The 13,784-nt window shown below is 37.9% G+C and overlaps 1 protein-coding gene across 1 annotated transcript; it reads left to right on the top strand.

The window, feature by feature from the left end:
* The first annotated feature begins 8,977 nt into the window (after positions 1 to 8,977).
* mmp9 (matrix metallopeptidase 9) lies at positions 8,978 to 13,257 on the top strand. The gene is given in 13 exon segments (NM_001104880.1): positions 8,978 to 9,260; positions 9,522 to 9,760; positions 9,842 to 9,990; positions 10,090 to 10,218; positions 10,304 to 10,477; positions 10,805 to 10,978; positions 11,065 to 11,238; positions 11,331 to 11,486; positions 11,583 to 11,805; positions 11,885 to 12,024; positions 12,108 to 12,258; positions 12,364 to 12,467; positions 12,569 to 13,257. Coding segments are annotated over 13 exon segments (2,073 nt in total). The 5' UTR covers positions 8,978 to 9,122; the 3' UTR covers positions 12,691 to 13,257.
* The last annotated feature ends 527 nt before the right edge of the window (positions 13,258 to 13,784 follow it).

The following is a 13,784-nucleotide window of genomic DNA, read 5'->3' as shown; positions in this document are numbered from 1 at the left end:
TAATCTCCAGGCCTGGTAATATTTTTCACTCAGGAGCAGAGACGAGATTTTGGTAAAGGTACTATTCTTATCCCATTGGATTTCACGGAAAAAGGCCAAATAGAAAGGTTTCAAATGAAAAGGAGTGAGTGAAGCGACAGAGTCAAGTGTTTCCCGTTGGACAGCGGAGGTCACCTCTCACAGGCTCTGAGGAGGAAAAAAAGCGATTTAGAGCTTGGATATAATAATATGCTATCATTCTGCATCATCTTTACATTTTCAAGACCCCAAATTTGGAGCATTGGCTGTATTATGTTGCAAAAAAGTATGTTTTGCAGTAACAATGATTTGGACTAAGTTAAAAAAAAAAAATAATACAATTGACACACCTCTGAATTTGGCCTTTGGTGAGTTACACACACTTTTGGATCAATATTTTCTCTAACCAGTTTGTTTCAGTCATGTGTCATGCCAATAATAGGTGTGCACTTTGAGAACGAATATGTTCCAATCCTCAGAAGATTCCCTGTGGTTCCAGCAAAGCACACGCTGAAGGGAAAATGCACAACAGGATATTTGAGTCCACGGCTAAGAGGTTTTTCTTTCTCATAAAAAATGGAAGAGTGATTTTGACCTACCTGGACTCTGTTTATAGAAAGGGGTTATTCACCTCCGGTACTGCTTCACAGCCGGACACACAGCTTCTCTAATACCTCTTTACAATTGCAACATCTGTTGTGGGGAAAAGCTGTAATAAATACTGTTGTAACATGAGAGGAAGATGCTCTTTATGCTGTACAGAAAGCTCTTTATGCTGTGGTGGTGTTATGCATGAAAGCACAGGATGTGATCACACGAAAGTAATTGTTGACACTGTTTAGAGTGTATGGCTTCACAGAGCAAAGATCAGCCTTATTGTATGTAGCAAGGCCACCAATTTTGCCCTCCGCTACAAAAGCATCTGTGTCATGCTCATCTGTGCTTTGAAAAAGTGGAGCGGAAACATCAAACTCAGGTTAGCCTTGCTTCTAATTAGACACTGCATCCAAAATGATGAACACATGAGAAGCAGAAAGCAAAAACAGATTGAAATTTGCATTTGGAAATAGGTGAACATGAGTTTTTCTGGTAATGATTTGAAACATTAGTAACCCCTCAAGAGTTGATTATCACACTCAGCAATCTTGATTATCCTTCAAACTAAAGCAGAAATATCGTTTCTTAAACTCACAAATTAAATAGCTGCAAAAAAATAAAAATTCTATTGCCTTCAATTATTCAATCAGGCCCCCCACACACACACATACATACAAAATTAAACCAGCATCAATATTTTATCGTCTTTGAAAAATAAATCAACTATAAATAACATCCTCTAAATTTATTTTTGAACCTTGGTTGTAAATTAGCTTGGAGCTCTGGCGGAGTGCAGACCAAAGAAAAGGTGTTATAAATTCTTGACAGGATGAAGTTTTTATGAATCTGCAAGAGATATTCTTCACTGATAATGTGTGATTTAATAGGTGAATAATTCACTGCCTTTGGTGATTGAGAGCATTTCCAGACGCATTGTGTGAAGCTGCTGAAGCTTGAGAATGCCGCATTTTCTTCTTTGTTGACATTAATTCCTTCAAATTGAGCTGAATTTCTAACTTTCTATTGGCCTCATTTACTTACGGTTCTTTGTGAAAGAGTGGCACCTGCTGGCAACTCATTTCTCACTCTAATGTTTTTATTTCAGAGCTGGGCTGAATCTATATTTTTCACTGCTTTTTAGTCAAAAGCGGTTTCATAGATTACCCTGCATTCTATTAATTAGATTCACCTGATTGAAACAAATCTGACAAAGCAGCAATAAGCGCACTAAAACCGAATCCTTTTCAACAATTATCGATGTGGAGAAAGTCTCTTAACTACTATTTGTCTCTTTGAGAACGGCAGCATGGTGCAAGCTTTCGTACTCACTGCTGATTCAGAATGAGCAATATAAATACTATTTCAAAGACTTCCTTTTCTAAAACCTCCTCAACTTGAGAATTTGCTAAAAGTTAGGCAGAAATAGACAAAAATATTTACATTTGAAGCAGCTGTTTTCAAGCATTCTTCATCTAACAAATCTTTTTCTTGCTCAACTAAATCCAGTTTGATGCACTTCTGTACCAAAGTACAAACCAGATTGGGTTTTTCAGCACTACACTGTTTAGGCATGTAATGATGCTGCTGACATTTTTAATAATATGTTTGGCTGGATTTGTTTCTGTGTACACAAGTGACCCGGTTGGAGTCATCGCCAGATGTGTAACCGGAAATGGCGAATCTAGGGTTCACGTTGGTTTTCTTCTATTGCGGGAAAATGACATAGCGCATGCATCACTAAATGGGTCTTTGTCCTGAGGGGGGAAAAGTTGCATATATGTGCAGCAAAGTGTGCAGAGGCAGCTGAAGTGCTGAGCCTGACTCACTCCCATCCTGTTATCAGGTTCTTTATCATAGGAGGGAAATTCCCATTCGTTTTCCCATTTTCTGAAGGTGTGGTTTGTAAAACCTGCTGAATAAGCATACGTTGCATAAGAGGCTTGCAGTGTTATACCATTCAAATCTTGTTTTTAAACTTTTAAATGGATGGGGGGGTTAACACACCCTTGTTTTATATATTTCTGTGGCAGTTTTTTGAAAACAACTCTTAAAAAGTGTTGTGAAGGCGTTTTATGTTTAGTCAAAAAAGCAGTAAGAGTATTTGGCGTAAAGGCCAATGCTGCCCCCCCCCTCCTCTTTTTTTTTGTGGCTGTGCTTTGGCTGGAACCCACCCATGAAACCCACAGCTTGTAACTGGCAGTCGTTTACTTTCAACAGTGGTAGGGGAAAAAATGCTTGTCCATAAAGTCAACACAAATCTGCTTGCCTCAACTTGCCGTGTGCAGATTTTAGTCCCCCCCTCCGCCCTCATGGCACTCGGCCAAACCTGTATGCTGTCAGTGATATTGTATAATTACATGAGCTCAGACAAATCACCATCAAAATGAGACAAAATTAAGTTTTCCTCGAAGAGTCTGGTGGCTTTGAGTAAAGGCGTTGACGATAAAGCCCTGTCTTCCTCCTGACTGAGACTCCCACATTTTCTTACAATAATTTAAAGACACACTTATCTCCCTATAAGTATTTCAGCAAAACTGTGTCACACAAGTAACCTACGCATGCAACCCAAATTATATGGTTGATCCACAAAGCTCTAAATTTCACAACAAAGCACATTCTCACCATCGAGATCACACACGCACAAAGTTGTTGCAGAACATCTGCACAAATGCAAAAAATTTTTGCCAACTCGCTGTCATATCCTGTCTCATTCATCACTACTTGTGTTTCCCAATTCTGTGGAGTACTCAAGTGGAAATCAAAGAAAGTGTTGGGCAGCTCTCTCCAAAGACTTAAAGGATTTGTAAATGTTTTAAATGCCAAAGACATCCCAAACAATCAAAAAGAGACCATCCTTTAGCTTTATTTGTGTTTTATCAATAAATAAAATAACATTATTTTGATTTCTTCAAGTTTGTTGCATGAAATTTTTATTTTTCTGTAGTTTATTTCTGGCTTTCAAGGTTATTTCTGAAAACTCACGACAGTATTATAAAACACACACAAGAGCCCAGTACGATTTTTCTCACAAGGAGAGCCGAAACAGACAACCGTCCAACGCCTATGTCTCCAAAAGCTCTCTGGATGTCTTTCCGACCTCTTATTTTATTTACAATTGGTTGCCCTGGTTACAGAAAAGAATAATGAGTCTAAGAGATGCAAGGTCAGTAATTAACAATACACTACTTTAAAGTTCTTGCTGCAGACAGGGGAGTCTCGGTTCACAGTTCCTGCTTATCAGTTTGTATCCCAAACTCCCTTCGCTTTCTCAGAAACTTCTTCCTCAAGGTGAAAAATGGAAGACAAAACTCCCAACACAGCAGCCTTCAGCTTGTAGGTCAACAGAGCAGTCTTGAAAAAAACAGCATGAAACAGAATGAAAATAAAGAAAATAATGTACAGACATTTAACACTGGCCTCATGTAAAAGTTATCACATGTCCACATGCAGAAATGGTGTTATGAATGAAAAATGATCTGAGAAGTATGTAAAAGGTTCTTGTCAGATGAGACCAGATAAAAGTCATGATGTAAATTTATTGAGGCACTAAAGATTTTTAATATATACCATATCATATGAAGCCAGCTTAGGGAATGACCACCCTGAAACCTGAAAAAGTTGTTAAGAGAACTTTGTGCAGAAGTGTGAATGGATCTTGGTGGGTTTACAGTTCCGCAACGACACGGTTCAACAGGAAAAGTTGCATAATAAATGACAGGTAATTAGGAATTAGTCTAAATAAAGTCCATCTTACAGAACTTTGCACTTAAACTCTTTTTTTTCTTGGCTTTTTTTCAATCATCTGTTTTTTACAGCTGATGAGTCAGGTGCAAAACAGAAGAAGTGGTTACAAGTAGAGCATGACATTTCTGCTGAAATTCTGGATTTAGATTTATAAGTAAACAATATAGTTTTTTAATTGATTTGATCAATGATTAATTTTGTTAAATCTTGTTTGGTCATGAACCATTGCTTTCCCATAAACAGGACATAACCTAAAGAAATGTAGATTTTATATTAAAGTAATTATGAATTCCTACATCCGGTATTAAACCAACAAAAACAAAACGGTTCATTTTTGCCTGAAAAAACAAGAAATTGCTTAACAGGAAATGTTGTTTTAAGTCATAGCATTTTTATGGAAACTTTAGATTCTGTTTCAAATGAGGGATTTATTTTAAACTGGGCCCTAGTTACTAAAAGAGTTACTGTACCTCTCAAGGGTTTCTTTTTGTGTAGAATAAACATTATGATACACTTAAAAAGCTCACAATGATTTTGTATGGTATAGGCCCTTTAGAAGGTCTTGACATATTTTGCATTACAGTGGACACGGGTGTTTGTGTTTGCAATTTTTTACCTTGTTAATGAAGATTCTCATTCGTCTCCATGATGTCTTGACACTGAGTCAAGGCCTCAGGACTTCTTGTCTTCTTTTCTTAAAACATTTCGCCACTCATCCAAGTTGCTTCATCCGTTTGAATGAGGCTGGGCTCTAGCCCCACATATGTCCCTCAGGTGGGTTTACCACATTCTTGCTATTGAATGGTCCCATTAAGGGAAACAAGTAAGGGAGAAGAGAGAAATGATGATTTGTTTATAAAACTAACATTACTGTTGACCTTTATGAACCAGTAGGCCTTTCTCCGACATTTCATCCAATCAATGAAAGTCTGTGTGTTTAGTGTTTTCTAAACTAGTGTCACTGATTCTAACAGTCAGGATAGGAAGCCCCATGGCACCCTTTACCTTGCAAAACAAATTTGCCTTGTTCACCTTTTTTCCTTTTTGTCTTTTTTAGCTTTTTTGTTTCCAAACGCAGTGAGCTCGTCAAAAACTTGTGTGAACACGTTTTTTGAGTGGAACTAAAATGCCCCTCAAGCTGAGTAACAGTCTGGATTAAATAAAGTGACTAGTAAAGCAGAAGTATCCTTCCTTTCTTCAGCTCCTGGAAAACATGAGTCAAAACTGGGTTTTCAGGCTCCTACAATCCCAGTCAGGTGACTGTACATAAAACAGAGGGAGTGTTTGTACGCAGAATACATTATATATATGTATATATATATGTATTTCTTTTTTTTTAAAGCATGTACAGTATCCAGTCAACTGAACAGGAAATTCAACACCTTTTGCCATCTCAAATCCCTTTTGCAGTAAAATATCACTAAAATAGAAAGCGCAATAGAAACCAGGGATGGTGTCTTGAAAATCAAAAACAAGCTTCAACTGGGCATAAAAACAAAAAACAGTCCAAGAATTACTGTAAAGCAGAGCAGACTCAGCACTGCTTGGTTAGTACCTGGAAATTGGACGTGGGAAAATATTTCCTCCACATCAAAAACAGTGAAGGCTCTGCATGTTGCTAAGTCTCAGAGTCCCACCACAAAAATCAACAAATTAGCCGTTGTACGACAGCAGCTAAAAGAAGGAAGCTGTCTACAGACCACATCAACTGACAGGACGGGGATTTTTTTTTTACATTTGCATCAGCCCACAAAAAAAAAAAAAAGAAACACTGTGAATAAAGGACATCTCTTGTCAACAAACTAGGCAATTTAAATCTAACAGTTCACAACTAGATGACAAAACGTGATATGTGATGCTGAACTGTAAACTTCGAATCTGGGCCGTCAGAGAGAAATTTAGAGCTTGATATAAACTGGGATTTGGCAGAAGACACTACCGCTTAAATTTTGAGGTTGTGCAGTTTTCACCCTCCCCAACGACTGACCTTAAAATGCAGCGTTCAGAGCAAAGACCAGTGGTTCTGTTTAATTCTAATGCTATTTTTGCTCCTTTGGGAAAGAAACAAAGACGTCACAAAAGTTACGAAGTTGGCATTTGATGCTTTTGTTTTAAATGTTTTTAAAATGATTATAAAGACTCCACCCACGTGAGTGGCAGGGATCTCAGCGCTCCACTCTGATATTATCCAGTACTCGTATGACGCAGTTTTCCATCTCGTATGAGTGCACAGTGTGTGCCAAGCGGCTGTCCTGTGATTGAGGGGGATTTTAGGGCAAAAACCATGTGAAAATGTGTATATGTTTTGTTTTTCTTTGCCAGAGGCCATTTTAGGAACTAAGTGGCAAAGCAATTGAAATGCGGCAATTGTTAAGCTGCATGGAGCCACATTCATTAAACATATGACGCCATGAAAAATCAGTGGCAGATGTTTTCAAGTGAGCACTAGGGATCCAATGGGAAGTCTGTTGTGAAATAACCTTGTTATTGTGTCTGAAAGGCTTTAAAAGGAAAAGAAAAAACATTTGTAATAATTTTATTTGTCTGAATGTTTCCTCTGAAACCTAATCTAAGTGGCCTCGGATTCTATTGTTTATGTTTCTGACAGGCATTTATTGGTACATTCTGTAAAAAGTGACTTTGTGCTAATATTTTGAATACAATATGTAGTCTTTACTATTCACCTGTTACTTTAGTAATTGGATAAAAAGACCCAATTTTACACACGTCAATGGAGAACAAAAGGGAAGTGCTTGATACAAAAGGGATATGACAGCATTTCCTGAATTGATCTATATTGGAGCTGAGTTATTAGAGGATGTGTGTCACTGGGTGGAAGACATATAAGTCACTTTTCTGAAGAAGAATAAAAAGGTTAACAACTTCACCTCCTCTTTACTGATAATTAAAATACTTCCATAAAAGGCCAGAAAATAAAAAGCACTTCATTCCTCAATGCAAAATTTCTGGTTTTTTTTTTTTTAACAATGTTTCTGGAGGTAAAACAAAATTTCACCTGGATGTGAACAGGGCTTACCAGTACATGTGAGATTTAGACATTTTCAGATTAGTTTTTCGTCTTTAGTTTTTTTTATTTTTTAGCTTTTTTTCCTCTCTCATGAAATGATATTTCTTGGGAACGAATTAATTATTTTTTACCCATGTCAGGTCAAATGTTTTTGTTTGAATATAAAAACACAAATTGATGGGAAGAAAGAATGTTAGCGATGTGTTCTCTGAAAACAGTCCTGCATCTTTGCACAATCATGCAGGATCAGACTGAGTCATGACTTACTGGCCCGGACACATCTGCCCACATTACACCTTTTCCTTCTGTAAACATCGACACTATGTTAACCATACAACAACTGTTTTCTACTTTTGGGATTACAGATTAACACTGGCTGAACATAGTGTAGCCCCAGCTAGGCTGCATGTGTGGATTTTCTCTGGGCACTGGCTTCCTCCCATTCTCCAAAAACATTCATCATAGGTTAATCATTTTAAATTATCTCTAGTTGTGAATGTGAGAATGTTTGTCTAAATGTGTGACACTGCGACGTACCCTTCCTTTGTCTGACTCTCAGATTGTTGGATATGAAGAGATATCTGAGATGAGATATAGTTGACTGTTGTTGGACACAATTATAAAAAGTGCGTTGTCATACTTTTGAAGGAAGAATACCCAAACATGTGATGTAACACTTGTTGCCAAATGATGTGAGGATATGTTAGTAATGAACTGGTGATTTTGGAGATGGAGCCATTGGGGTAGTTGCATCAGCAAATATTGTGATGAGGAAGATGGTAGTTCCCAAAAAAGCCAAGGAAGAAAAACACAAAAAAACAACAGACTATCCCACAAATCTACAGACTTTAAGTAACAACTAAACTTTTAATCATCCCTACAACAAAGGTATAAATACACAATAAAAAAATCTTTAAATTGCGGGTCAATACATCTTAAGAATACCATAACATTGAACAATTACAAATAGGTTTAGTATTTTTATTATTGCTTTTAAATAACTTGACCCAATTTTTATTTGCTCTGACATCTAGAGGAAATGTATCTATTTATGAAGAGAACTTGAAGTAAACATGTCTTCATATATATTTATATGAATGCTTAAAAAAGAAAAAGCAGAAGTGTCTGGCTGAGTTCCATGAGGAGATGGTGAGAATTTCTTCTTATTAAAAGACTGACAGAAATCACGTCTCTGTACTTTTATCGGATTTTTTTATTTTAAAAGTATGTTTTATACCATCAAACTGCATTTGACTCAAAGTTATAGTATAAGCTCATTAGTAGTTTGGTTTAATGACAACAGCCCTTCAATAAAACTTTTACAACTTGAACCAATAGTAACTTATTATTTTCCATCTAGTACTGATTAACATCACTGTCTTTAAATTTGTAATAAAAATAAAAAATACATCAGTTAAAGTTACATGTGGATGTTTTGGAATTTCCCCAAGTTGATTCAGCCCATACACTCTTGCAAGATATAAGTAGGAGGACTGAGGTTTGGGTAGGCGGGAATGAGGTGAAGTGACTAACACTTTGCTGTATAAATACTAGGTCCCCAACCTGAAACACAACACAACCAGATGAAAAGAGCCCAGGATCAAAACAAAGAAAGAAGATACGACTGAAGAATAAGGAGAACTGATCTGCTGATAATCTTTTTCTTTTACCTTAGCAGCAAGATTTGACTGCGTATTTAAGTTACTTTTTGCACTAGTCCACATTAGATCTCAAAATGAGATGCAGTGCTTTTGCTTGGTGTTTACTTTTGGGGATCAGCATCCAGAGTTCATGGAGTGTTCCCCTCAAGTCTGTTTTTGTCACCTTCCCTGGAGATGTCATAAAGAACATGAGTGACACAGACCTGGCAGAGGTGAGTAGCAGATGTTTGTTTTTTTTGTCGTTTTTTTAGATTAATCTTACAAAACAATTAAAAAGTGCAGGAAACTAATGAACTTTACAGGCATTCACATCTAAATGCTCATGCTTTGATATATGTTTCAGATGTAACCATTTACAGAAGTTTCTATTTTACTGTCATAAAATGCAGACAGTCTTCAACACCAAATTCTCTCTAGTAGACAGATTGATGGCTTCTAATGTTTTTTAATGGTTTTGCCATGTTGTTTTACAGAGCTATCTAAAGAAGTTTGGCTATATGGACACCTTCCAACGCAGTGGCTTCCAGTCCTTGGCCTCTACTTCCAAGGCACTGAAGAGGATGCAGAGGCAACTGGGCCTAGACGAGACAGGACAACTGGACATGCAAACACTGGAGGCCATGAAACAGCCTCGCTGTGGTGTCCCTGATGTAGCTAACTACAAAACCTTTGATGGAGACCTCAAATGGGATCATGGTGATGTTACGTATAGGTGAGTGAAGCTGTTTAGTTTCTGATTAAATGAAATCATCAAGATTTGTCACCATTCATATGTATTTGGGTTCCTCCACAGGATCTTGAACTATTCTCCAGACTTGGATAGCTCAGTGACTGATGATGCCTTTGCCAGAGCTTTTAAGGTGTGGAGTGATGTGACTCCTCTGACTTTTACCCGCCTCTTCGATGGCACCGCTGACATCATGATATCATTTGGAAAAAAAGGTATTTCTTTTTTGTATGTTTTTTTCACTATTTTATATATTGACATATATCAGATTGATGCATCAAATTACACAAACGTGATTTTTTTTTTTTACTTAGACCATGGAGATCTATACCCATTTGATGGTAAAGATGGGCTTCTAGCTCATGCTTATCCTCCTGGTGAGGGCATACAGGGAGATGCCCACTTTGATGATGATGAGTTCTGGACTCTGGGAAAAGGACCAGGTAACCATGCCTCATTGCATGTATCATTGTCTCCATCTAGTGGAAAGAGAGGAGAATGTGCTAAACACAAAATCTTCTTTTCCAGTGGTAAAGACTTACTATGGAAACGCTGATGGTGCCATGTGTCACTTCCCCTTTGTTTTCGGCGGCAAAACATACACCTCCTGCACCAGCGAGGGTCGAGCAGACAAGCTGCCGTGGTGTTCTACCACAGATGACTATGATAGAGATGGAAAATACGGCTTCTGTCCAAGTGAACGTAAGTTTGACAGTTTCTGCTTAAAATCAATGTCTAGATCAAGCCTGTGCAATCCTGGCCCTACAAACACACCTCCCTGCTTTCTTTCTGGCTACCCCTGACCTAGTCACTGATACAGGCTCTATAAGATCACATTAGGTGTTGATAGACTTAACACACCTGATCTTGGTCTGCAGTAAACAGGGCAAGAAATTCTGGAGAACTGGCACAATTGGTCTTCAGCGTTGAGCATCATTGTCAGACTAAAACTAAATAAGTTAAAATTAAATTTTACAAAATGAAAAAGAGAGACTCATCTGTACCTACCTTTGACCATCCTTCTGACAGTTCTTTACACAATCGGAGGAAACTCTGATGGGGCTAAGTGCGTCTTCCCTTTCGTCTTTCTGGGGGATGAGTATGACAGCTGCACCACAGAAGGTCGTAGGGATGGCTACCGTTGGTGCGCCACCACAAGCAACTACGACCAGGACAAGAAATATGGATTCTGCCCAAATACTGGTGATTCTCATGAAGCCCTGTCTGTGAATCTTGATTTTGGCCTTTTCCTTTGTTTATGTGGAACTGTTGCATCTGTGATTGGCCAGATACAACTACCATTGGAGGAAATGCTGAAGGAGAGCCCTGCCACTTTCCATTTGAGTTCCTTGGGAAGGAGTACGACTCATGTACTAGTGAAGGAAGAGGAGATGGGAAGCTGTGGTGTGGTACCACTGCCAGCTATGATGATGATAAGAAATGGGGCTTTTGTCCTGATCAGGGTAAGCAAAGTAAATTAATGACAAAATAATGTCAAGTTCATTTGAATTTTATGAGTTTTCAAATTGATAAAGTTTGATTGCTTTTGTTCCAGGTTATAGTCTGTTCCTGGTGGCAGCTCATGAGTTTGGACATGCCCTGGGCTTGGATCACTCCAATATTAGAGATGCACTCATGTACCCTATGTACAGTTATGTGGAAGACTTCTCTCTGCATGAAGATGATATTGAAGGCATTCAGTATCTTTATGGTGAGTCCATGGAATAATTTATCACTTCATAATGCTGAGTTTCATCAAAAGTGCCTTCTGTTCTTCCAAACAACACTGACATGTGTTTCTTTTTAGGAAGCAAAACAGATCCTAAACCAACTGTCCCTCAACCAAACACTCCCACCACTACAGCCACCCCAGACCCTGATGTGACTGACTCCACTGATGAACCTGAACCCACCAATCGCCCTGCCACCACAACTTTAAATCCATTGGATCCAACAAAGGATGCATGCAAGGTCACCAAATTTGATACAATCACTGTGATTGGAGGAGATCTTTATTTCTTTAAAGACGGGTAAGTAAATGAACCATTCTACTCAAATAGATCTTGAGCAAAGACACAGAAAATCTTACTTTTACATCATAATCAACAGGCACTTTTGGAGAAAGTCCAGAAAGGGGGATGCAGCTCTTGAAAGCCCCATGCTTATTTCTGAAAGATGGCCTGCTCTCCCAGCTGTTATTGACTCTGCCTTTGAAGATATCCTGACCAAGAAGCTGTACTTTTTTTCAGGTAATAAGATTTCATCCTTTTTAAATCAAACAACTGGTATCTTGTCCACATGTTCAATGAGCCTTTTTTTTTTGTCACCACAGGCACCAAGTTCTGGGTCTACACGGGTAAGAATGTTTTGGGTCCTCGCAGCATTGAGAAGCTTGGCTTGCCGGACAGCGTTCAGAAAGTGGAAGGAGCACTCCAGAAAGGAAAGGACAAAGTGCTGCTCTTCAGTGGTGAGAACTTCTGGAGGTGAGTGTACTTAGTGTGGGTGCACATTTAGATTCTAACTGCTAGTTGTTGTCTTTTTTAAAGAATCTAACAGAATTTTGTCATTTTTGTGGCTGATTAACACAGACTGGATGTGAAGACCCAGAAAATTGACAAAGGCTACCCCAAGTACATTGATGTTGTCTTCGGTGGTGTTCCCATTGATGCTCATGATGTGTTTCTCTATGAAGGTAAATAAATCTGAACTCAACCTCCAGAAAAACAATCTGTCTGCAGAGATAACTGATCCAATTTTTATTAATTTTCTTATTTTGGAATATTTCTCCTTTAGGTCGCACCTTCTTTTGTCGTGACCAATTCTACTGGCGGATGAACAGTCGTAGGCAGGTGGATCGTGTTGGCTACGTGAAATATGATCTCCTAAAATGCACCAATCCCTCAAGTCGCTACTGAAATGAATTGAAGGATGAGATGAAAACAGTCTAAAATGTCAGGGCACTTTTGCAAATGTATAAATGCTTTGAAGAATGTGATGTTTGCCTTTAACCTCTGTGTACCATGTGAGTACTTCTATGATGTGAGATTTGGCTTCGTTTATGGTGATAAATCCTTACGCATGTGTTGGCCTAGCTTTAGTTCAAAGGGATCATACGGGTCAGCAAATTTCCATCTTTGACATTAATTTGTCTCTAATCTGGGTGAACAGTAGTGTGTGTGTGTTTACCTGGAATTTGAGATCTACAGCCAAACCTTAAACAAAAAAATTGGAATCTGATGGCAGATTTACATATTTATTTTTATGTCTGACAGGTTCAGACTTTTAACAGTATTGAACTATTTGATATTTATAGCTATATATGTTTGAATTTATCTAAAGTCATTTTTTATTGTTGCAGCCTCATGTGTTTTTGATTATCCTGTTTTGTTTGGTTTTGTTTTTTCTGAAAATTGTTGGAAGCCAAACATTTGCACTGGAAGGCAACACATCTCAGTCAATAAAACTATTTATGTGACTTATAATTGTGTGTGAAATGTGTCCTTTGGATGCTGTGCGCTTTCTTTCTAACTATCTGCAGACATTAACAACACACTTAAGATAAAACTTGATTTTACCAGAACAAAAGTTTACAGCACAAAAACTACATTAGAGACATATCACAGTAAACACTTTTATGTTGACAAAAAAAAACAGTAGGAAATTACAATTATAATATAATGTACTACTACAGTATACGGGATTTGCTTGTTACTTTTATTGTGGACGCATGCAATAGAAAATTTTTGATCACTTGTGAAAGTTATCCACCTGCAAATTATTAACCATCATGACGTTGGATGAGACATCCAGAGATCTGGCAGTGTGAGGTGTTAAACAGTGGAAGCCTGGACCATATTTTGTAGCCCCAAATTTTCATCACTCACTAAACACCTTTAGCTTGCTATCAAATGTGCAACAGTTTTTTCTAAATCCACAATAACATTTTGCACTCAGTTAGATAACTTCCTCACTTACCATCCTATCATTATGTGTTGGCAAAATTTATCTT

This window comes from Oryzias latipes, chromosome 7 (assembly GCF_002234675.1).
Source record: "Oryzias latipes chromosome 7, ASM223467v1".
Lineage (NCBI taxonomy): Eukaryota > Metazoa > Chordata > Actinopteri > Beloniformes > Adrianichthyidae > Oryzias > Oryzias latipes.
This window is presented reverse-complemented; position numbering and strand designations above follow the sequence as displayed.